This window comes from Cervus elaphus, chromosome 24 (assembly GCF_910594005.1).
Source record: "Cervus elaphus chromosome 24, mCerEla1.1, whole genome shotgun sequence".
NCBI lineage: Eukaryota > Metazoa > Chordata > Mammalia > Artiodactyla > Cervidae > Cervus > Cervus elaphus.
Window position 1 is genome coordinate 61,204,742 of NC_057838.1, and position 25,082 is coordinate 61,229,823.

General features: G+C 43.4%; 1 protein-coding gene across 2 annotated transcripts; it reads right to left on the bottom strand.

Moving 5' to 3' along the window:
• Window positions 1-521: 521 nt before the first annotated feature.
• On the bottom strand, window positions 522-24,805 carry RBM5 (RNA binding motif protein 5). Of its 2 annotated transcripts, none has more exons than XM_043885763.1 (25): window positions 24,664-24,805; window positions 23,257-23,326; window positions 21,006-21,171; window positions 20,121-20,276; window positions 16,216-16,285; window positions 15,652-15,725; window positions 13,084-13,167; window positions 12,179-12,239; window positions 11,611-11,676; window positions 10,732-10,892; window positions 10,185-10,282; window positions 9,494-9,581; window positions 9,248-9,325; window positions 9,092-9,164; window positions 8,132-8,217; window positions 7,661-7,745; window positions 7,364-7,455; window positions 5,571-5,732; window positions 4,827-4,976; window positions 4,673-4,744; window positions 3,718-3,897; window positions 3,332-3,406; window positions 2,233-2,330; window positions 2,025-2,154; window positions 522-1,169 (listed from the first exon to the last, which is right to left on the bottom strand). In XM_043885763.1, exons 2-25 carry the CDS (start codon window positions 23,271-23,273, stop codon window positions 1,044-1,046), a joined length of 2,448 nt encoding a protein of 815 aa, XP_043741698.1. In that variant the 5' UTR covers window positions 23,274-23,326; window positions 24,664-24,805; the 3' UTR covers window positions 522-1,043. The 2 variants fall into 2 exon arrangements, with proteins under 2 accessions (XP_043741698.1, XP_043741700.1); XM_043885765.1 differs by having other exon boundaries at window positions 24,660-24,745.
• Window positions 24,806-25,082: the final 277 nt, after the last annotated feature.

Below are 25,082 nucleotides of genomic sequence, written 5' to 3' on the forward strand. Positions count from 1 at the left end.
CCAATCACTCAGTTCAGCCAGATGGGCAGCATGGGTACCCCATCATAGCTGGTCGTGGGAACAGCCTCAGACTCAGGCACACTTCCTGCCCTTGTCAAGCACGATCTTGCTGGCCAAAGTGATGACAAGGACGGGACGACACCGCTGAGAATGGAAAACCTTGCAATGTCCCTTACCACCTCCTGGGCAGCTAAGATGACTTGGAGGAGTGGAGTGCTTCAGGAGAGAGGGCCTCTCAGCTCCTCCACCTCAGCAGAGGGCTCCTGTATTGTGGCCAGAAGCAGGAAGGTTGTTCCTCACAGAGCAGTAACATGCCTACCCCCATGTCTGGATTTAAAGTCTGCAAAAAGTGAAGATGAACAAGTGCTCGCACTCCACTTAGGCCTAAAGGGAGTAGAAGGAAGGGGAAAAAGCTGACTCAGTTATGATTTAATTTTCGCATACTTATTTCATCACCAGGCTCGACTGGCTCCAACATGTTCTGCTTACCTGGTCACCCAAGAATAAAGAGACACACACACTCATTTTTCAAGGTATTTCTTTTGTAAAGGAGCCAGATTTGGCAACTAGACTGAAAATCTTCCAAAATTCTGTACAAATGTGTAATATACAAATATACATAAGGCTTTTGCCGAGAAAAGACAGCACAACAAATGACAGAGGCGGCTTTGGTGTCACATACCACCCTAGGGCATCTCAATACCCCCTAGGAATGCAAGGGGCTGATGGACCACAACATAGGCTACACATGTAAAACACACACTACATTACAATATGTACACCAAAGTATAAAAGACCCACTGTCCCCTTGGTCTGCTCACAGGCCCTCTGGCAGGAAGGCAAGCCATTCACCAGATAACCCATACAAGGGGAACTCCTTTAAGTGGGAGAACCTTGCAGAATGAACTGGTTCACCCTGAAAACCATTAACAGCACAGGGCATGCCCTTAAAGAGAAAGGTGGTCAGAGTGAATTCAGGAGACGGAGCATTCCTTGTGCTCTTTGGAGCTCTTCGTCATCTCTCTCTCTCATCCCCCAGAGTCTCACTCCATCTCAGTGAACCGGGCAAACATGGCCTTCCGGACAGCATCTTTGTAGGAATCTGCACCAGACAGTCCGTATGCGCTGCCTTTGGCGCCTAGGCCAGCTCCTTTTAGCCGGACTTGAGCCTGGGGGGTAATAAAATTGTAGTCAGCAGCTGGCAGGTAGGGTATGGACTGCCCCCTCCCCCCCACATCTAGCCCACTCCCTACTGAGCTGGACCATCCATCAGGAGACAGAAATTTTAAATAAAGACAGGGATTTCTACTTTGGAGACCTGGAGTAGGTTTAAGGACTGAGGGGACCAAATGGGTGAGGGAGAAAGGCAGACAGAAGCACACCCTCCTCCAATTCCATGCCTGTTCAGCAAGCACTGTGCCTATTAAAGGGCCCCAAAGCCCAGGGAAGGCCTGGTAATTTTAGGTACAGATCATGGCAGGACAGCTCAAAGTCAGCAGAACTCGCCTGCACAAATCAACAGCAAGAGTTTGTTCTAAGCTACGCTGCCAGGTCAGGGAGGGAGCAATCACTGGCGGTGCTCTTGTCTAGAAGGCCAGGGGTCAAGGGCCTCTGGTCCTGAGCTCTGACTGAATAAAGGATTTCTTACCATGGATGAAAGTCCTACTAAAGTGTAACTTGTTTTATACATAAGCAAAAATCACTTAGAAATTAAAGCACAGTATCTTTCTGAAAATCCGATCTAAGCTACTGAGTCAGCATTAAGGTTTGTTTATATCGAAGGATGCAGAAAGACACAGTTCCTTAGAAGAAGGTAGGCTTTACCCAAAGAGACCCAAAAACCAGAAAAATCAAGATGGGTGCCACACCTGTTCCTCCCAACTGACATCTTAAAAAGAGGGTGCAACATGGGACAGCTACAGGGAAGACAACTCCCACTGGGGCCCAGGCCCTCTGGGTGCTTCCACCTCATCTCATCCCTGGGACAAGCCTGAAGGCCGCTGAAGCCCAATCCCACTGCTTACCTCAATGGGGGCTGTGATGCCTTGACACTTTCTCCCCAAACCTGAGCCTTCCCGCCAACCCATGGCCTGCAGCATCTTGTTGCCAATGTTACTGTGGTCAATGCCATCTTTGGTGGGCTGCTCGTAATTCCTGCCAGTGGCAAACACACAGTTACTCAAAACAGCCAGAGCCCCGGCTCAGAAAGCGGAAAATGTGCACAACACATACACGGTGCCAGCATCAAACTGCTTCTTGCGCTTGGGTTCTGGAGGCTCTGGGATGCCATATTTCTCCCGCCTTTCTGCAGCACGATCCCGGTATTTCATCTACATGGGAGAATAGCCCGGTTAGAGATATTCAGATTTCCATCTGTAGCAGTCTCAAGCACCCACACTTCAGACTGTCACCTAAGGTGCTTCCTTCATCTGGAGCTTGGCCTTTCAGAGTGCCTGCAAATACCACATGCCCTGTCTTCCTGGCTGCACTTCGTCATATCCCAAACGGTAGGTCTGTAGAGATGATCTGTGTGTGGAACCTGGGGCAAAACTACGTTTCCAACAACCAGTTTTATTTAACGAGTCACCTCTTGTCAAGCTCTTCAACCAGCCTGCTGGATGTGGGCACGGAGGTCCTTGAGGGAGAGGAGGGCAGGGCTGCTGTTCTCCCTCAGCATTTGGACAGACCCACCTCCAGGAAGACAGAGCCAAGAGGTGGCTTCCTGAGACCTGCTCTACAGTCCCTGGGGAGCTGGCACCATAAAACAGTGGGAAAAAAACAGGAAGGTAAAAAGCTTTAGCTATGGATACCTCACAACTGTCTTGGGGTGAGCAACTTCAAGTAACTTGCTCAGAGGTTCATCTCTAACCCATAGGCCTCCATTTGTACTTAAACCCCTGGGTGGTTGGCTCTCAACTTGCTTCATCAACTACCAAGTGACTGCTCATTAGTGACCCCACTGCTTCCTTCTAGGTCACCTGCAATCATTCTGTGTCCTGCTGTTCCCTAGGCCTCATCTGAAGCTCCCCTCACTGTCCACAAAGGCTTCCCTGGCTAAACAAGCTCACCCTATCCTTACTAAAACCCAGTGTACTTCACCAGTGGGTCTCTGGCACTCAGGACTTGTGAGTGGTCTTGAGCACCCTCATGAAAGGACAGTGCAGGGCTCACAGTGCACACAGCTTGGGTCCAGTCTACATGAGCCATGACGGCCAGGTGACAGATATGTGACAAATCCTACCCTGTCCCTGGGACCTGGAACAAGTGCTACAAATAAAAGCCAAGGGCAGTTACCCCAAGACACTCGAGTGGCACATTGACCCCCATTCACCTCTCTCTCCCTCAGCTCCAAGGCTTCCAGCTCCTGCTCGCTCAGTCTGGATCGTCGGTAGATGTCCATGTTTTGCTGTATGAGAGATTTAACAAACATAATTCATATCTTCCTAATTTGAGATGTCAAAACATTATTAGTATCTATTGTGCTCCTAGTCAAAGTCCAATTCAGTACATTACAACAGGAAGGCCAGAGTTGGGTGTACCTGGAGCTGCCACGCTCCTTTCCTCTCACAATCTGGAACAGACTATACTGAGGGGCAGCCTTCTAAGAGGCAATCACTTAATGCAGGTATTTACTGAACCCTCACTACCATCAGGGCACCCACAGCATCTCATTGTCTCCCCTCCCTGAGTCAGATCAGCTCAGAGAAGCATGGCCACCTTGTGGAGGTCTGAGAGCTGCTGGTGCCTGACCAGGGCGTCTTTGTTTGGGAACTGGCGCCGGCAGAGCAGGCAGGCCATCTTCTTCCAGTCGGCCAGCTTTTCTTCTTCACTCTCAAGTCTCTCCACCAGCTCCTCTTCGTTGTCACTGTCACCACTGTAAGCAGCAACCAGCCCCCTCTAGAGACAAGAGGAAGGTGGGTCATTGCAAATGTACAACAAAGAAACAGCAATGGCTAAAGTAACGCCTAATCCAAGCTGTGAGAGAATGCCCATTACCCATACGTCACACATCAGTGAGGAGAGCAGCTAGGTCTTCCGGTGCCGGGCCCGACAGCCTCCCACCAACAACCCTCTTGGGAACCAAGAAGACTTCCTGGATGGCTTTTCTCAAACTACTGACCATGTCTGAAAACCCCAAATACAACAGATCAGAGTAATGACCCACTCAGGTAAGTATCTACCAAGTAAAACACGCTTTTTTAGTCTTAATTTTCTCTTTCCAGACTGTTAAAACTCACTATTTACAAATGCAATAAAACTCAACTAACTGAGCTCAGGAATCTGGGTTTTATTCTCTGTTCCGTCTCACTTGCTCTCACAAAGCCCTGAATATAGATTCTGTGTGCATAAGCTGCTTCAGATACCCACTGACAGGGACACATCCGTTTTAAGCAGGAATGAGATTAGCCAGATGCTTAGCTCAAATGGTAAAGCATCTGCCTGCAATGCAGGAAACCCAGGTTTGATCCCTGGGTCAGAAGATCCCCTGGAGAAGGGACTGGCAATCTACTCCAGTATTCTTGCCTGGAGAATTCCACGGACAGACCATGGGGTTACAAATAGTTGGACATGACCGAGTGATTAACACTTTGACATTAGCCAAGATGCAGATCAGACAGACACAAAGCAGACACAGCCCTCAAACACTGGTTTAAAGCCGGTGCCTCCTTACTTTGAGGGGGTTCTCCTCATCTCCATTTCGCACCAATTCGGGGATGAGCTGTTGCCTTTCTGCTAAGGCTCCCTGGGAAACAGAGAACAAGTCATAAGCCTCAAGTTTTACCTAAGCTGCCCTCAGGAAGTAAGGCCATCCTTGTTACTGTTACCTTCTTCTCAAAGAGAGCAAAGCCGGCATCTGCGGCAGCAGATTCTCTCCTTTCTTCTTCCCTCAAAGAATTAACAGGTTGAAAGCTGTTTTTAAAATTTTCTTTCTGCTTGTTTAAACTCTTAGCCCAGCGTTCCATGTCTTTGGCGATCTAAAGTCAAACAACAATCACAGAGATTTAGGTAGAGGAATTTAGCAAACAGTCTATACCAAGACAACAAGCCATTATTGTAACAAACTGTAACAAAATCTCTTTTGCCCTTATCTTTTATGAGATACTGCATACTACCAAAGTCATTAATGAATATTGTTCCAAAGTCTGTGAGTCTTTCAGACAACTGACAGATAACAAAGAATGACACTAGAAAACTGCACAGTGCTCTAGGAACTTAGGGCTTCCCTGGTGGCTCAGATGGTAAAGAAATCTGCCTGCAATGCAGGAGATCCAGGTTTGATCCCTGGGTGGGGAAGATCCCCTGGAGAAGGGAATGACTAGCCACTCCAGTTTCTTGCCTGGAGAATTCCACAGACAGAGAAGCCTGGCACGCTATGGTCCATGCGGTTGCAAAAGAGTTGGACATGACTGAGTGACTAACTAGACTATAAGCTTAATGTAAATAAGATATATGGCCCAGTTTTTAAGAATCCAAATAAAGCTAAATGCCACTACCCCACCCCACCCTTCGATTAAAAAAAAAAACAAAAACAGAGAAAAATGGGTCTGCTGGTTGGGTCATGATCTCACCTGCTGGGCTGTTTTGCTCTTGGGTTTCTCCTTCTTTTCCTTTCCCTCTTTTGCAGGAGGTAGGCCTGTCTGCTGGTGGGAATTAGACTCTGCAGCCAGCACGTAAGTCTCCTTCTCTCCATCCCAGTATAGGTACTGCTGGGTTAACGAATTGTAGTAGTACTAGAATAAAAAACACAATTAATGCAGACTTTCTCCTGGGTCAAACCACTAACCTAAAGGCGGGTTTTTACTTCTTTACATCTACATTACTTTGTCAAAAAAATTAAACATAAAAACATAAAGCATGTTGCAGACCAGTAATATTTCCTGGGCAGAGAGGAGGTGCTATACACCTTGGTGTAGGTGAGGGTAATGAACCAGCTGGCCAAGAGGTGTGAAACTTCTTGGGTGAGTAGAATGTGGTTTCGAGAGTCTAGAGTTTCCATTAATTAATCCCTGGGCCTGGAGGGTACCCAAAGAGCAATAAGTCTGACTCCTTTCCACAGAAAGACCATTTACACAAACCAGGTGGCCAGAGCAAGTGGTTCAGAAGGAGCTTTTTCTCACAAGTCCTCCATGACAATCAGTTAACATCTCATTGTTAGGTTCAACCATACAGAACCCTGCCTGTTCTGTTTGGATGCCTGGGCAACCAAACAGGGTTGTAAAACACCAGCATGGGAACCTAGAAGGAGGTGACAGGTGAAGGAACCTGATCTGAAGTGTGTGGCGAGAACGACAACAGAGAATGGGTAGCAGCTATCTCTCCTCTTCTCTGTTCTCCAATCGCTTACTCTACCTGCTCAACAAGGGCTCAGGAGAGACTGCCTTTTGCATCTCTTCCAGGGGAGGCGGTGCATGTCAGATACAGGAGCCACAACTTTTATGGCCACCAAGAAGAATGGCCTGGGAAATGGCCAGACTCCACAAGAGCAGTGGAAGAAACATGTACAGGCCCAGCCCGCTTGGCAGGTCCCACACAGCTTCTCACCTGACTCTCAGAAACCACAAGCTCTCAATGCCAAGTTCCTGTTAAAAGCACTTATTTTTACTATTCTATATATACACACAGCTTCTGGTCATAAACTGTTGCTTATTTATGGAGTGTTAATGTTGCCTTTCCTCTTTAAAAAGTTCTATACACTGCCAAAAATAAAATATCCACTCCACAGATCTGCTAATTTTTACTCTCAAAAATACTAAGTAAAAAAAGAGCTGTACACAAAAAGGTCACATATTGTTTGATTCCATTTATACAAAATGTCTAGAACAGGCAAACCCAGAGAGACAGAAAGCAGTAGCTGCTGGGGTGGGAAGGAATTAGGAAGTAACTGCTTAATATATAGGCTACAGGGTTTCTTTTTAGATTGATGAAAACGTTCATCAACATTAGACGATAGGTGCTCAACACTGTGACTACACTAAACATCTACTGAACTGAACACTCTAAACGGCTGATATGTGAACTTTCTCTCAGTTGAAAAAAAAAAATCACAATTTAAAATTTGTATATAGGTGTCTACATGAAGATTAACAGTCACCTGAAAATTTTAACATGACAAAATAATCCATGGTAATAGGAGAAAGAACAGTGCTTGGGGCAGGGGAGGTGGTACCGAACAACAAGAGGCACCAGAGAATGTTTAGCATGCTAGGAATGTTCTTGCTCTTATCGTGGTGCTGGTAAATGAACAAATGTATATACATGTAAATAAACATTCAAAGAACTGCAAGAACTCCAAGTGTCAGTTTCATGAATTTTTCAGTAAGTACATTACACCTCAAAACGTCTGTTTTACCCCTTAAATTACCTGCGAGTTGGGGTCATAGTACAGCCCTGTTGTCGGATCATAGTAATATCCTGAAGATTCATCATACTGATACGTGGATGTGTCAGGCACTGCTGCAAAAACAAAACCCAGCACACAATCATTCCAGGGTAGAGACTGGCTTTACTTCCAATTCTAAGCCACTGAGATGCAGCAGGTCGTCTTCTCTCATATCCCCACGTGTCCCGCTGACACCCACAAAGGGAGAGGAGCGCTTATTAAACAAAATCAACAACTAGGACCTTCCAACTGTCAACAGCCCCATGAAGTTTGGCTTACCATATTTGGTACCAGGAACTACACCAGTAGGGGAAGCGGCTGGGGCCTGTGTACTTGTGCTAGTGCTAGGCTGTGCTTCCTCAGTCTGGAAAGAACAGCAGCTTCAATATAGTTTCAACTGTAAAGCCTCTCAAGAGAACTAAATCACTGCAATCATCCAGCAGGAAGGGCCCCCTGACAGACCCACTGTAGCAATGATCTAGGGCAATCCTTCAGCAAAACACATGCTGACAACTGTCTTCCTAAATGTCAAGTCGAAGCATGCATAGTATAAATAGACCCTGCGTGGAATCTTGCATTTAAAATACAGACAAAATTATTTCAGTACATAATACTATTAGACAGAAAGAAGCAAGGTTGGAATGTGTGTGCATTACTCAATCCTGGCTTACACAGTGAGAAAAGATAGCACTTGTACAGCAACCGTTTCCCCAAAAATCACCAGTTCTGTATCTAAGATGACAGGATTACCGGAGAGCCGGGGGGGTTGGAGGTCTGATTATACAGCTGGGGACTCTGGGATACGACAGCCGCTGAGGTGGTGGTCACCGCTGTGCCTGATGATAAACACTGGAGTTACAAGAGCCAAGGCACTGAACTCTAAACCAAATGTCCTTACCTGGAATGCCCAATCTAGAGTCTGTCTTTGTATATGTCAGTTTTTAACCACCTAATTCCCAGTAAGTACTCTTTAACCGATGATATTGTCATTTTTATAATCCTACTAGAATGTGATACACAAAGTCAGATATTCTATGATGGCTAAGAAGGGGCAGAAAGTTTCCACATCTGCTCTGGGGTTGAAAATAAATTTTAACTGCCACACCTTTGTAATTCTGGAACAAAAACTAGAGGAATAGCTTTTAAGAGTGACCCTTCTGATTGAGGTCTGGACCCAAGACTGCTCACCTGAACTTACATGGGCACCCACAATTCCAAACAGCAGAGAGGGAAAAAATACTGAATTCAATTCCAAGAATGAATGCTCATTATGGCATAGTCTCTAGGAGCTTTGTATCAGCTCCTGATGTGCACAAGTGTTAGTTGCTCAGTCCTGTCTGAATTTTGTGACCGCATGGACTCGAGACCACCAGGCTCCTCTGTCTGTGGAATTCTCCAGGCAAGAACACTGGAGTTGAGAAGCCATTCCCTTCTCCAGGGAATCTTCTGGACACAGGGATCAAACCCGTGTCTTCTGCATTGTAGGTGGATTCTTACCATCTGAGCCACCAGGGAAGCCCATTGCACAAGCAATCCCAATATCCCCCCAGAAGCCTAGGCCCATGGTGATAACCCTGAATGTGCCCAATCCACCCAGTCTTACAGGGAAATGGCTCTCCTAGATTGATTTGGATTTAATGAGAACATCTAGCTGTATGTCCTTAACTGTATTTGCTTAAACAGGAGATAAAAGAATATGAAGTCTATTACCTGATGCAGATGATGCTTCAGATTCTAATCCTCCAGCTTGTTGCTGATAAAACTGTTGGTAATCCTGTGAGTACTGAAGAAGAGTCCACCGTTAAAGCTGCCATTCTTGGACATACTCTGGAGACCAGAAGTCAGATAATGGTCCAATCTACCCACCTGAGCATACTGGGCATAGCCATCTTGGCCTGGCTGCAGGTAACTGTAGTCCACACTGCCTCCTTCGCCACTCTGAGACTACAATGTCAAAAGAAGAGGAAACACAGACAAACTTAGTGGACACTGAGGTCTTCAAATGTCCTTGGAGAGCTTCTAAGGCAAGCACAATCACAGAGCTGACTTCTATGAATCTGGGTACCTCCACCACCACCACACTACTTGGAACAAAAAGATCCTCCCCTTTACCTGGGTGGATGACCACTGAGCAGCAGCAATGGCTGTACTAGCCACGGAGAAGGCGCTGACCCTGTTACCATCTGGGAGGACCAAGTCTCTGAAACCACAAAAATCCAACCATGTGATTTTATATCAGTATGCTTCCCATCACTTAACCCCACACTACCCAGAAAACAGTAATTCACTCCAGACTTTACTGGAAGGTCTCCAATGCCAGCAACACCACATTTCAGAGTGAGGAAGTGTTTCCACGGGCAAAGCCCTAAGTGGGCATGTATCCCTGCAGTATCGCTGCTCTCTTTTGTACTCTTCTATTTAATAAGGTGTCTACTTGATGAGTAATGATACTAGAAATGGGAAATTTACATCACTAGAATGAAGCTCTACATACCTGAAGCTTTATATTAGCATGCTGTTGTGGAAGGAAAGAATTATTTCCAGATGGGTTTGTACCATTCTGAAGCAGTTTGCATAGCACATATTCTCAACCCATCTACTAAGTCTGTCTTGTCCTGCTCTCAAGCCTTCTGGCAACTGGTTATTGAGGATAGGAGGGAATAAGTGCTAAGAAGACAAGTGTATCCTTCCCAGCCAATCAGGAAGGATAGCACCTCAGTGCAGAGAACACGCAGTTAGCAGCGCATTCTTGGACAAGCATGCAGATGCAGCAGTTTGAAGTAAGGGCAATGAAGCAACTCACTTTCTGGCACTTTTTGCAAAATCAACCCCAATAGTTTTGCCATCAATTTTCAAAGGAGGATGGAGACTCTGTAGTATCTGTAGCAGCTGAGAAGCATCCTGCAGGAGAATGTGAAGAAAAACAATTTTGTCATTTTTGTCACGTAACTGAAAATCTCTACCACCTATCCTAGTCAAAGAAATATTAAAAAAAAAAGAGAATAGCAATTCATTATTATCTGTGGATATGAAATCATGAGAAATAAAAAAGCCCTCTTTCAAGGTATCAAGTTTTTAAAGGAGTCAGTGCTTAGGTCAATCTAAAAGCATGAAAAAAGACTAAACTGTGGCTCAGACTTCAGTTCAGCCAGTTATCTACAGGTATACCAATGGTATTTTTACCACTTACTAAAGCCATCAGCCTATAATTTAGCACTGCAATAACTGTCATTACTTAAGTCTTGAACTTTGGACTCCAACAGCATTAGACGTAGTATCACAACTGGATGAACCACATTTGCCTCTTATTTCAGTTTCTTTAAAAAGGAAAGATCCAATTAACATCTCACCATTGCAGAAGACAGCTGCACAAACGCGAAGCCTCTGTTCTGCTGGGTCTGTTTGTCTTTTATGAGGCGGATGTTATTGACAGCTAAGGACGCATAGGGAGACAGTGCTGTCATGATGGAATCTACCACAGTGTGTGGAGCGATGTTTCGAAGTATGATTGCTGCAGGTGAACAAGACAGAGACATGCATTTCTACCACCAATGCCTTTCAAAGCAGATTCAAGTACAAACAAATCCATTTTGGGAGGTTTCCTGTATATCTGACCTTTGAATGCAGGGGGATGAGGGGGTGCTGACCCCACTCCCACCACGCAACAGAACATCTGTGTATAACTTTACAGCCAGCCCTCTGTACTGGTAGTTCCACATCCCCAGATTCAGCCAGTAAATAGTGTAGTACTGTGTGTGCTTGGCTGCTTCAGTCAGATCTAACTCTCTGTGACCCCATGGACTGTAGCCCACCAGGCTCCTCAGTCCATGGGGATTCTCCAGGCAAGAATACTGGAGTGGGTTGCCATGCCCTCTTCCAGGGAATCTTCCCAACCCAAGGACTGAACCCAGGACTCCCACACTGCAGGTGGATTCTTTACTGTCTGAGCCACCAGAGAAGCCCAGTGAGTATTGTAGCATTCATTTGAAAAAAAAAAAAAAAAAAAGGGAAGAAAATCAGCGTAAATGCACATGGTTCAAACCCATGTTGTTTAAGTGTCAACTGCATATATCTTTCACTTTGACGTTGAAAAGAAATCCAAAAATCAGTCTTTAATGAGACAATCTGAAGCCACTGACTGCTCCTCATTAAAAAACAGCAGGAGAACTAAAACATCCAACAGAGGTCAGTTTCCAACATAACAGTCAAAAGATTACATTTGCACTTACTATCACAATAGTAATCAACAGACTGAACTGATTCTGTGGTTCCAGGGGGCACTTCCTGTTCAGAGTCTACAAGAAAGGAAAGAAAAGAGGAAGAATCAGTAATTGAAGACAAAACAACAAACCAACATAAGAAATACATTCAAATACCAAAGTTTTAAGTAAACGTAGCTGTTATTTTTTCTTTTTTAACCATTTGTGGCTACAGTAAAACCTCATTAATTTTGACATTAATTTTAAATGTGGAATGCAAAAACTAGGCCACTGTAGGACTTCAGAGGACTTCACCTCTGTATTAAAGAAAAGCAGATACAGAATGCAAAGCAGGAAAGCTGACTTAATTTTGAAAAATAAAAGAACTCTTTGTATTCTTGCACTCAACAGCAGGATCTACTAAATCTAAGGCAGGATGTTTAAAGAAAATAACTACCTAAACTAAGGTAGAAGGTTTAAGGAAAATATATACGTTATTGCTTAAATGCCCCACAGTCTGTACTTTTCCTTAGGTTCACAGACAACCCAATTAGTCAAGTTTCAATACATATTCCCAAACAGCCAAATCTGGGCTTACCAAACTTGTCTGCTCCACATCGGAAGCATTTTAGTCTTTTCCTGAAATTGTTAAGGCAGCACTGGAAAAAAAAAAGTTTTATCTGTAATTCTATCTCATGGTAGGCCAGGTTTACTAGTAACAAAGTGGGTTAGAACAAGAGGGTCACGGGCAAGTCCCAGTGAGGAGCAATAAAAGCAGAAGGTGATCCCACGCATTGAAGACAAAGGAGCATTAACCTAAAAATTTCACTATGTGAATGACCCCTAGAAAAATACATTCTGACATATTTTGAAGTAGAATTCCATTTTTCTCAAGTTGGGGAAAAGTTTCAGTTCATCCCAAAACCCTGCAGCAAGCCACTGGCAAAGTTCTCCCTTATGTCAGAAAAGCACTCTATAGACCACTCTATATACACAAATACAATGTGAATGAAATACTGTCTAGAGTCCTGCTGGACATGTGACACCAAGTACTCTCAAAATGTCAATAGCAACACCTACTTTGTGACTTTGGTGACATTTTGCCCACTTAGGGTTTTGCCCATGGATACATCCTTCCTCACTCATAATAGACCTTATATAACTCCCTTATATAACTCAGGCAGGGCCACAAAGGGTTTTGTTAACAAAGAGATTGCCAAAAGATGACAGCGCTAAAATGGAAGAAACAGTAAAGTAAAACAAACTTAAAATCTTAATTGAAACACTGGGCTTAGAATCTGGTTCTTAAAATCTCTCATGTTTGAGGAAGTCTGTCCTCTAATACCTACTCAGGAGGACCCAAGAAAGTCACAAGTATGAAAATCACCTCATGATAAAAGCTGGTGATCATGTATTTTACCCATTTTCTTGTTTGGATAGTCAAACAAATAGAAAACAAAAAACCCCAAGAGTTTGGTTTGTCTGGGAAGAACACGTGCTTACCTTGTTACAAAGCCAATCTTCAAACTTAGGTCTGGGATTGCTATAATGCATTGCAATATGCTTTCCTTGAATCACCAGCTTTTTCTGTAAAAAAAAGAAGTAATTAGTTATTCCCATTGTGAGGAACATGTGTCCATTTTCCCAGGGCAGAGCACACTTCGGAAAAATCAGTGCTCTGGAATTAAATGGACAACATACGGGGAGGACCAACCACCGCCACCTATACTCTGCCCATCCAATCCTTCAGATAGGCAGTAAGAGAATGGGATGCGGAGTAAAGGTAAACGGAGTCAGGGAGTGCTGAGAAAGCTGACACACGCTATAAACGCTGACATGCACCAGGCGTGTCTCCAGCAGAGACAGAAGTCCTAACATTCAGCATTGACAGGCTGCCTGAGAGGTGACAGTCTAGTTCAAAGAGCAGAAGACACAACTCTCCCAGTTCTGAGGTTGTCTCCTACTTTAGCCCTTAGCGTGGTGTCCTCGGGCTTCGCTTCACTTTTCCCCCAGTCCCACATCCTTATGCAAAGTGAAAGCCTTTACATTTCCCCTTCACCCAAATTCCTGCTTCAGGATGTGTCCTTTGGGGACAATGAGAGGGAAACCCATTTTTAAAGGGAAGCTGGTGACAATTTTCTCAGGAGACACTAGTCTGAATGCCATCGATTCTAAAAACAGCTAAATGAGGTTTCTTCCTGCCAAGTGCAACCACGTGATGTCCTGAGTGACAGATGTGTTTTTCACTGAAATAAGATGGTACTCTCTTCAAGATGAGTAACCAGGAGGCCAATGAAGTTTCTTCAGGGGGTTAGGAAAAGTGTGTAAGTGTTTATATACCACCTCATCCTTCTAGTCAACTGTTTGACTACAAGGGATTTTATTTTCAAAGGTGAAAATTCCGAGCTGAATCAGTTTACCAAGAGCACACCCAGCATCTGCCCCCAAAGAGCCTTCATTTAACAGGAACACCTTTTCTGTTTTTTTTCTGGGGGGAGGGAAAGGGAGCGGGGTGTTCTGACACCGTCAGAAGGGATTTAAGTAGGAGGTTAGATATCCAAACTTTTTAAAGGAGTCTAACCCCTCCAAACATACATACTGTTGAGTAATTTGGTTCTTGCAAATCCTGGAAGAGTTAAGACATGCTGTGAATGTTGTCTCTGCAATATCTAAAGGCAAGACTGCATGTCTGGCCAAGAGGGAAAGAGCTGAAGGTCATCCACTCACTGTGTTGTATAGAAGCAAAAATAAAGAAGCTGGGAGATAAGTCAACAGATCATCCCACTAGGAGGGATGTGCTGGTTTGGGGAGACTCCAAACTATCACTGAGTCCCTAATCCTACTGGCCTTTCATTTCTGGAGTGAATTTGAACTGTAATGAAATAGTTACACATTAACACAGCTTTGTATACATTAAAATTGTGCCGCTTTTAAGTGTCTTTCAGGTTTTAATTTCCCAGGAGTTTTTTAAACTCCCAAGTCATTCTGATACATCCACCATATTAATATGATGCTTTAAAAAGATGCTGTTGCGTAAAGAAAGCAGGTTCACCTGAAGCTTGTGTATGTCCTGAATTTTACTGGGATGGTGTCCATGGTATGAAATGAATTAAGATCTACCATTGTAAGATCAGGTTGTCACCTCTGGGTTAAGGATGTGAGAGGCTTAAAAACCTAACAAGTCAATCAAAATGATATCCTCATTAGTGAGTTTCATTATTAATGATATTAAGTTTCCAAAGAATATAACTCTTATTTATGAGTGACAAATCATAAAATGCTGCAGAGAAGCAACATAATGAGTTAAGCAAACTTCCCAGAATGCACCTGGTTAAGGCATTCAATACTGTGCTTTGGAGTTCTGGCAAAAAATGTTATTTATGTGCCAAGCACTAAACATTATCTTGACAAACTGTAGAACGCTTCAGTTAATGCCACATCAAAGAAATCATCAAAGATTTGCTTTGAACAGACTGTAAGAGGCATTCTCAGGGAGATTAGGATGTTAATGCCACTCTAACTAGATTAGACAGCAGCAGGACACCAGATCTTAGGCTAATCTCATCAGACTTACTGTTCATAAATTCTACTAGATCCTTAAATAGTTCTTGAAGACCCATATGAGCAGTTATGCCTCTAGGAGGCTTGAGGTCTCCAAGTTGAAATAATTACTTACAAAATTCCTACAGCAGACTTCAATTATATTCTATTAATTGTCAAATTGAGAGCTGGATAATCTAAGATGACTCTCAAAGGACATAATAAACAGGAATATAATCAGGGGAGGAAAGGGGGAACATTCAAGATGTTCTGATAACTACCAGACAAATATTCAGTGGTTAACAAGGTCATGTCAGGCAGCCATGTTTTAAGGCAGAGCAAATTCTGCAGTGTAATTTAGTGTGGTACTATATTTACTCCAGTAACATCAATTTTAATATATACAAAGCCTTTTTTTTTTTTTTTAAAGTCACTCCTTTGGAACAAACCACTCCTTCAACCTTTTTTTTTTTTAAATTGTACAGACTTGTTCCATTTTCATGAATATCTAGACTTGGTGAGTGAAGCAACCTGATTGGCTTCCATCCAGCTGGTAGCATCTTGCAAGTGATAAAACTCCACGAAGGCGAAACCACGGCTTACACCTAGAGACAGCATTCAGATATAGACGGGATACTCGTGTTAGTCAGTTCCTTTATAACAGGTGAATCTCTCTCCCACTGCTTCAACACTGCGTGACAAAGCCAATTGGGAAGCAGCTTTACAAATGTGACTTGACTTGGGGATCTTCTTGATACTTTGCCATGGCAAGGAACCAAGCCGCCTGAACTAAATGCCACTCGATTTGATTCCACGCTTAAAAAGTAACCATGCAACCGATTACAAACAGTCAAACAAGGAGTTTATACATCACTACTTACCGAAGGGAAAAAAAAGCCCCTAAAAACAAAGTTTTTAAAAAGGTCCTCAGATGCTTTCTAACATCGTTTTCAAAGAGTCACATTCCTTAGCCATGGCAAACCTTTCATTCTGAATTCATGTGCTTGAAGACTGGGGAATATCAGGATGTTCTTTAGGGACTGAGGTGCGAATGGGGAAGAGAACCAGAACAGCAGGAACTAAGCAAGCTCTCACCTGTTTTCCTTTTCATCAGCCTCACGTCCGCAGGCTGAGGGCCTTCAAAGGATTCCATCATTTCTCGAATCTGCACAGGGTTTTACACATTTACTGTTAAAGCTTTAGCCACAAACCATTCCACACTAAAGAGAGTTCAAAGACTAGGGATTACCTCAACTTAAGCTTATGTTACTTAAGCTTAATTGGCCAAGCTTTTAAATTTCTATCATCAAAATGCAATTAGTCTAAAAATAGAATAAAAGAAGGGATGCTTCTCATAGAAACTGATGTACTGTAATAGCTCTGGAAGCCTTCTTTACCTGCTGATGGGGGATTTCCTCAAGTACAGCTACCTGATGTTGTGAGACACAGCCTTGCTTGTGGTGTGCTGACCCTCAAGCTTCCACCCGCCCCCCAGGCTAATCTTGTCCTTTGTTCTAGGACCAGAGAGAAAAGAAAAAGATTTAAAAGAGGCAGATGATATGTCATCATGCTCTGAAGTAGAGTAAGTAGAGTCTCTGAAGGAGACTAAGAAATCAATAGCCCCAAAACAAGGAACTCCCTTAAGATAAACATTTTTTGCACAATGTCTTAAAGAAATAAGTTTCCTTACATTTACATTAGAAAAAAAAAAAACTTGTAATATTCTTAGGCTCCTAGTAAATCAAAGTGAACATGAATTGGGCCTGAAGAAAGACTTTTGGCTGCTAAGCTTATTACTGATTTCAGAGCAAACCTTCACTGCAAAAGGCAAAATACATTAAAAAAGACATCAGTCTCTTCAGCAATCAAACCAGGCAGCAATACTCTCAGGAAAAACACCAGGGACAAATTTGTGAGAGACTCTTAGTGGCTTCCCCATTTCATTATTACGTGTAAAGGTTGCAGGATTATATTATTTGGGGTGGATGTGCCTACTAATTAAAATTCATTATACTCCAAATGAATACTACTAGCGCTTTCAAGGTCATTTGCAGACATGAGGAGAGTAGTAAAAAATCTGAGGTGCCTGACGTACATGTTCCTCGCAGAGGTTACACTATGTTTTGTTTCAGCTTTCATATTGTAAACAGATGTCCTTCTACTAGTTTATTTAGTGGCAGGTATTTCACATTTTTGTACTTTTTGTTGGCGATTTCACTGTTTAAAATGGCTCTCCAAAAAAAAAAATAAAGTAAAAATAAAAAAAATAAATAAAATGGCTCTCCAGGTGTAGTGCTGAAGTGCCATCTAGTGTTTCTAATGCAAGAAGGAAGGCTGTGATGTACTTCACAGAGAAGATATGTTAGAAAAGCTTCCTTCAGACCTGAGTTACAGTGCTGTTGGCTGTGAGTTCAACGCTAATGAATCAAAGCATATATTAAATAAGGCACCTTTAAACAGAAATATACACAAAATAAGGCTATATATTGATCTGTTAATGAAAATGTTGTGACCAGGGGCTTACAGGAATCTAAGTTTGTATTTCCCCTAAGAGCATAAGTCAATACTCCTAGTGGCTTTGGAGACTACCACAAATAGAGAGTAGGTAGAAACGTTACATCGAGCCAGACCCAATCACCTGACTCAACTTCATGCTTGGTAACATAGTTACTGAAAACTTAGTTACCAGAGTAACCAAAGACAAACTCTATGAATACAGTGATACAGTAACACACATAGTAACATAATTAACTAAACGTAGTTACTCTAGGAGTTCACATGTCAGTGAGGGGATTAAAAAAAATGATGAAAGTGATAAACTGAAGTTCAAGAGAATGCTATAATTTTAAAATGCTTTTAAGGATCCCAATATGAGGAGGCTTCCCTCATAGCTCAGTTGGTAAAGAATCTGCCTGCAATGCAGGAGACCCTGGTTTGATTCCTGGGTTGGGAAGATCCTCTGGAGAAAGAAATGGCAACCTGCTCTAGTATTCTCGCCTGGAGAATCCTATGGACAGAGGAGCCTGGCAGGCTACAATCCATGGGATCACAGGAGTCAGACACAACTTAGCAACTAAACCAACACCAAAGAGCCCAATAAGCAAATTTCCCACAAGTATTGCACAAATTTGGGGAATCTCAGAAAGTTTACTTGGAAAAACCTGCCTTCTTATGGTAAGCACTTCTAGTTCCCTGAGAAGCCTGAAATAAACAAGCACTACAATCTTGTTTCATTATCAGAAGGTAGGGCCCCCAGGGTCAGCTAGGGGATTGCTCTCCCCATTGCCACCCACTTCTGCAGACTTCAAGGGCCACAGGCTTAACAGACTCGAGGGAACAACATCATCAACAAGTAAACTTTCCTCAACTGACTCCTGCAGGATTTCTTCTACCCCCTACTCTACATGCCCATAGCTACTGCTACCTGAGCTCAGCTCTGCCTTCCTTCCAGCCCCTGCCACTCCCTGATTCTATCACTCAAACCTGCACAGCTTGTTACCAGGCAGAAAACTTCAGCAGCTTTTTTTATACTTAGCTGGGCTTTCAAAGATTCCAGCAATGGCCCCCAAATACGCTTTTCTCCTGCCAAACGTCTTTGATTTTAGTCAAATTAAGCTAGTTAGGGCCAGTCCACACCTTATCCTCAGTTCTTCACCAGATCAAAAGATTTTCTATCCCTCAAGAATGAGCTCAACTAACAGCTCCCTGGAGCTCTTCCTTACCCTCTACCAGTAACACAGCTCCCTTAAAGAAGCCCTGAGTTACTACCCCACAGAACTACTTTCAACAAGACCTCTTCCGACACTTATCCCTTTCTACTCTGCACTGTCTTCATTATCTGTTGACTTTAGCTATCATCCTTAAGCGTTTCTGAGGCAGGATCCATGGTTCTGCAGTGTAACAGTACACAGTGGAGCAAGTGTGCTTTGGAACACAAATAAATACCCACTATTAACTCAAACATCCCATCTCACCTTCTGTCACTCCCAGTGTTTTAGAAGACCAAGGCCGTGTGAACTCAATACAGCTCTAAAATTCATAGTCAGACTATTACCTTGAATACCCCAAGGCAATAGATACTGGCATAATACTGTGCATTTATATGGTTTATTAAATATACTTCAAAACATCACATTCATTTTACAGACATTGGCTGAGCAGCCTCCTGAGTTCAAGGGTTGGGGATACACATAAGAAATTCTGCCTGGGGATACCCCTGGTAGTCCAGTGGTTAAGAATCCACCTTCCAATTCAGGGGATGTGGGTTCGATCCCTGGTCTGGGAACTAAGATCCCATATGCTGCAAAGCAGCTAAGCCCATGTCCACAACTAGACAGGTTAAGACTCTGTGCTTCCAACCCAGGGGGCATAGTTGGGGAACTAAATGCCTACATAGCACGGCAAAAAAAAAAGGGGGGGTGGCACGGGGGCATATTGGTAGAACAATGGACATATCCAAAGTTGCCTGCAGCAGAAGCCAAATGGTGGATGGGGCTGGAAGGAATGGGTGAAGGCCAGAGATACCACTGGAAACCAGGCAGTGCCCAGTACACCAGAGCCATAGTTGACCAGTCTGAGAAGTGGGAAGCCAGGCTTGTCAAAAGGCTTTCCTGAAGTTTCAAATGGAGAATACAATTTCCATCAAATCAAAGGATGCTGGATCATTAAAATGTTCTTATGGATATAATCTCAGTGAATAAGTGACCATTTCAACAAAAATGTAGTGACTACCTTCTAAGAGCTATTACTGAAAGAATAAAAACTGCTCCCTATAGGTCTGAAAACTGTATATTGAGCTTCAAAGTCTAAATACAGAGATTATCTATGAGCTAGGTTGAGAGAACTTCATCCTAATTATAGAAAAGCACTTCACTAGATATAAGCTTGAGCTAAAAAGAACACAGGAAAATAATGGTTAAAAAAAAAAAAGAAAATAATGGTAGAAGCTCAGAATCTGTTGGGCCTACTGATAGCTCAATAGAACAGTTGGTCCCCCTTACATCGCTCTCCGTGATGGTGATGGGAAGGCCGCGAAGCATGATGGTCTTGCTCTCCCTCTCGTCACTGATGTCATGCCTATAGTCATGTTCACCATAGTCACCATCAGAATGGTAGCCGTCTTCGGATCGGTCACTGTTCCTTCTTTCACGTTCTCTCTGATTTACAATGAACAAAATTGTAATTCAAATCACACTGGGCTTTTTATACTCTTTGATCCACTCCCTCCACTCCTAATAATTCATCTTTAGGCACAGAGATAATACAATAATTCCACAATGAAGTTCACCATACTGTCTTTTAAAATAGCAAAAAACAAAAACCCCAAACCTGGCAACAATCATTTAATTTCAGGAAGAATGGTTTAACAACTCACCGAATAGTATATCAACACATAAACAGTATTACTAGTTAAAATAAGATGATTATATGCATAAAAAAAGAAAAAAAAGTGCTAAATTATATGGGCAGCACAATATTACTTCTAAACAAAGTTGATGCATATGGAAAGAAATGTGAAAAAAAAGCTATGCTATAATATTAAACTACAACTTTCAGAAACTATCTGAGGCCAAGGGATGGTACATAATTATGCCCCAACTGCCTCATCTTTAAAATGGGTACAATAACTACATTATGTGGTCGTAGTGAGATTTGAATGAGTTCATCTAAGTCATGTGCTCAGAAGAGTGCCTGGTGAGCCCTAGGTAAACCCTGGCCAATAATTCTGACTACAAGGCTCAGTCTGTCTTTGAGAGTTATAGCTGACTAAACAGACTTCAGAATACTAAAGTGTGTGACTAGAACACTCCACCTGAGAGATTCCCACACTTGGTATATTTATTTCATAGTTCTAACAACTCCATCAATAGTTGCTGGTCACTCACCTCTGGACTGTCATAGTCTCGGTAGTCGTCATATCTATCACCCCTCCGATCATCACTAGATCTTTTGTAATCTGAGTCCCTCCGCCTGCTTCTGGATTCACGCTCATCACGGTCATCCCTGTCTATGATGGAACCGTATCTTCCACTGCGCTCCGTTCTACTCACTCTGCCAGGGAAGAAAATTTTCCTTTATTCTTAAGTATATCACATTTTGTCCCTTTAGAAAACATGGTTGGAAAAAATTTCAATCCGCATTTTGGTTTATAAGGTATCCAAATAGTTCAATGCATCCCTTAAAATTTATCATCAAATAACAACTTATAATTGAGACAATTACAATTCAGATAGGTTGTCTGTCCATGTTTATCCTGCATTTCCCCAAGTCTGTGATCTACACATCACTCCTTTCTTCCCTGATTTCAGATCTCAGTGATCAATTTAAACAGGAAGACTGCAATTACAGCTGTTCCTGCCAGGGACTGTTTCTAGGACCCGCTGCAGATACCAAAACCCATGGATGCTCAAGTCGCACAATAAGCCCTCTGGTACACCCAGTTCTGCACCTACAGACTCAGTTAGCTACAGATCATGTAGTACTGTATTTATTGAAGAAAATCTGCCTGGAAGTGGACCTGCACAATTCAAATCTGTGTTGTTTAAGGGTCAAATGTATTCTCATTTTATTCAGTTTCAAAGGAGAACATATCCTGACTCATCCACTCTGAAGCGTATTCTCACTACAGAGAAACGGACCACTGAACTGGATGAGTTAGTTTTTCTTTTTTTCCCCGTTAGGCAGTTAACCAAGTTTAATTGTTATAATAAGTAGCATCATCAGAGAACATTATTTCCTATAACATCTGATTTATTTTTGATTACTGGGCAGCACTGAGCTTTACAGGAAAATCTAATAACAAAAGGCTTAAACCCACTGGACCACAGATACAGTTCTTTTTTAAAAAATTAATTTATTTAATTGGAGTCTAATTACTTTACAATATTGTAGTGGTTTTTGCCATACATTGACATGAATCAGCCATGGGTGCACATGTGCTCCCCATCCTGAACCCCCCCCCACCTCCCTCCCCATCCCTTCCCTCAGGGTCATCCCAGTGCACCAGCCCTGAGCACCCCGTCTCATGCATTGAACCTGGACCGGCGATCTATTTCACATATGATAATATACGTGTTTCAGTGCTATTCACTCAAATCATCCCACCCCCGCCTTCTCCGACAGAGTCCAACAGACTGTTCTACACATCTGTGTCTCTTTACAAACAGTTCTTTGATAAACTGTTTACCAGATTCATAAAACTGTGGAAGGACAAAATAAAGGGAAGTCCTATAAGGGCATCATTTAGAGTATATAGATTTAATAAAAAGAAGTGAATGAGGACAAATAGTCCAGGGCAATTTCACAATGTAAAGTATGTGAATGAGAGACCCTAAAACAGTAAATGTTTATTTGGAATCAAACAATGACATCATGTAATATGAACATTTCCTGAGTCCCAGTGGGCCATCAGTTTGATCTATCACTGGGACTGGACTCAATATTAAGGAGGCAGCTGGCTGAATAAGCAGAAGTTGCATGTTTAAATCAAATGGTTTGAGGGGGAGACCCCACAGATGACACAGGAGCCAAATGCTCTCATCTTAATTCTGTTAATTCTTTAGCAGTTTTTCTTTCTTCTTTTTTTTTTTTTTTTTTTTCTTTCTTCTTTTTTAATGTAACTCATGGTCCAAAGCTTCTCAGCTCTATAATCTGGATCATCTTGTCATGGAGGGGATAATAATGAGAACTGGCCTTCACTGACTGCTTTCTACAGCCAGGTACTATGCAAAGTGACAGGACAAATTTCCTACTTTCTGCCAGAGGCTGTTATCCACATCAGGAACCTTCATGATCTCCTACTCCACGGAGCCCTTCTTTGCTTCTTTCTTTCTTACCCTTCAGGCTTCACCTTAAGAGAATACTTTCTCCAGGAAGCTTTCCCGGCTGTTTCCAAGAAAACACAGGTTCCTAAGTGTTCTAACAGTCCCCTCAACTTCTTTTACCACAGGATAGTTCACACAGTATTTTCATTATCTCACTAAACCATGGGCTTGTGCAAGCAAGTATCATGAAAGTGCTCACAGAATGCATGACACAAAACACAGACTCAAATATTAGTATGATAAACAATTTTCAACAAATAGCTCAGTCCCCATTGAAATATTGAGATCAAAGGCACGTAAAGTAATAACCTACCGTTTGTCTGAACCCATTGTTCTACTGAAGATCTAGGACACTGCGCCAAAAGGTTCAAATGTGCTTTTTTCTAGGAGACAAGAGAGATCCGTTGCTGCAAATCTGGGAGATCACCTAAGTCAACTGTTTCATAGCTGGGACACCACTGAGACTGGAATTTCTTCAAACCATTAACAGTGATGATCTAAGGTTGAGGGGTGGGGACCAACTGTAAACATTAAAATCAAGCGATGGTTTTGTTAACAATGAGCATAGCAGGAAGGCGAGCAGAGTTAAAAATATTAGATTCCATATTCAAACACAAACCCATAAAAGGATGCAAGCAGAAGATTCCTTCCCTGCTCCCACTGTAGGATTACAAAGCAAAAAGGGCACAGCTGCAATCAGCTCCCTGTGTTCTGAATCAAAGCAACTCCAATGGGGTAGTTGGTCCTTAAAACATTATCGAAAGTGTCTTTATTAATACAAGGAGCTAAACGAAATTCAAAAGTTACTCATGAAAAATTTAAAACCTTTCAGAAAGCCGATGTTGGGCTAACTGAAAATAGACTCCGTTTAAAACGCAACGGCAGATCCAAAGCTGTATTAGCAAGAGTAAACTTCCGTACGACTTAATTCCAAGGTAACAATAATCACCACAGGTCCCTGAGGCAGCCAGCCTGGCCCCGCTGCGCACTGACGGTGGTAAAGCATCACACAGCTAGACGGCCCTCAATGCTTGCGATTGTAAGCATTGTAACTGAGAAACTAGTTACAGCTCTCCCTGGCGCCTGTTCTAGGCAGCCGTTCAACGAACATGTGAAATAATACAGGGAACGGAACCATCAGGGAGGAACAAGGCCCTGGACAGAATCCCTGCTGCAGCCCCTCACAACGCCTGGGCACTGCCCAGACCCACCTCCGTGGGGAGTCGCGGGCGAGATGGCGGCGCCACGGACTGCGCGACCGACTCAGGCATCCAGCTTTCTCTTCCTGCTTGCAGTTGCGCCTCCCGACCCCTAAGAGGTTCCCAGCCCCAGATCACCCTTCACCGAACAGCTTTCCGGAGAGTTGATTCAGGCGAACCTGCGGAGCTATGGCGGCTAGAGACTGTCAGGGCGCCCCTGAGAAGTATCTGAGGGACAGACAACGACTCCTTGCTCAACTTGGCCTGGGAGTTGGAGACACGTTCCGGGAGGGGCACACTCACAGCTCCAAGAGAAGAGGGCCTCGGGCTGGCCGGGAGAACGCTCTCTGAAAGCTGACAGCGCTGGTGGAGAGGAGGGGCGCGGCCCTCCAATGCCTCGGGTAGCCCTTCGAGATCCCGCTGGGGCTGAAAGGCCGCAGCGTGCGGCTGACAGGGAGGCTCTACAGGGCCTGCCATAGCAGAAAGAACCGCCAGTCATTACGGGCGGCCGCCGCACTTACCCCCAAGAAGGACGGAAGTAACAGCAGCAGCAGTTTATGCCAAGGAATTCCAACAGGGTACGGCCGCTTCACAAAATGGCGCCTCCGCCGACGGCCGTCTCCTACCCACAGTACCTCGCGCCTATCCCCTCCCCCCACCACACGTTTCCTAAGGAGGCGGCCAATCCGCGAAGGTGTCTGGCTGCGCGAGGGCTGCTGGGAACTGTGGTCGCTAGGGCAGTATGTCACTTAACTACGGCCTGTGTCAATTTCCTACGTATTTCCCTTTCTTCAAAACCTCGGCCTTGTCTACCTTTTCCAGATCCGGATTAGACCTTTTATCTTTATTAAGCATAGTAATTATTTGCCTTTGCTCCATGGGCCTTAGTACAGTTTGTTTTCACTGACGTGATGTAAACCAACACATTTAATATGACTTT

Excerpts from the sequence above, each read along its gene's own strand:
- RBM5 (XM_043885763.1), bottom strand. Across the intron at positions 10,893-11,610 it reads TGTTGATTACTATTGTGATA|CAATCATACTTCGAAACATC; the intron begins GTAAGTGCAAAT and ends GTTCACCTGCAG. Across the intron at positions 7,456-7,660 it reads AGTTCCTGGTACCAAATATG|CAGTGCCTGACACATCCACG; the intron begins GTAAGCCAAACT and ends TTGTTTTTGCAG.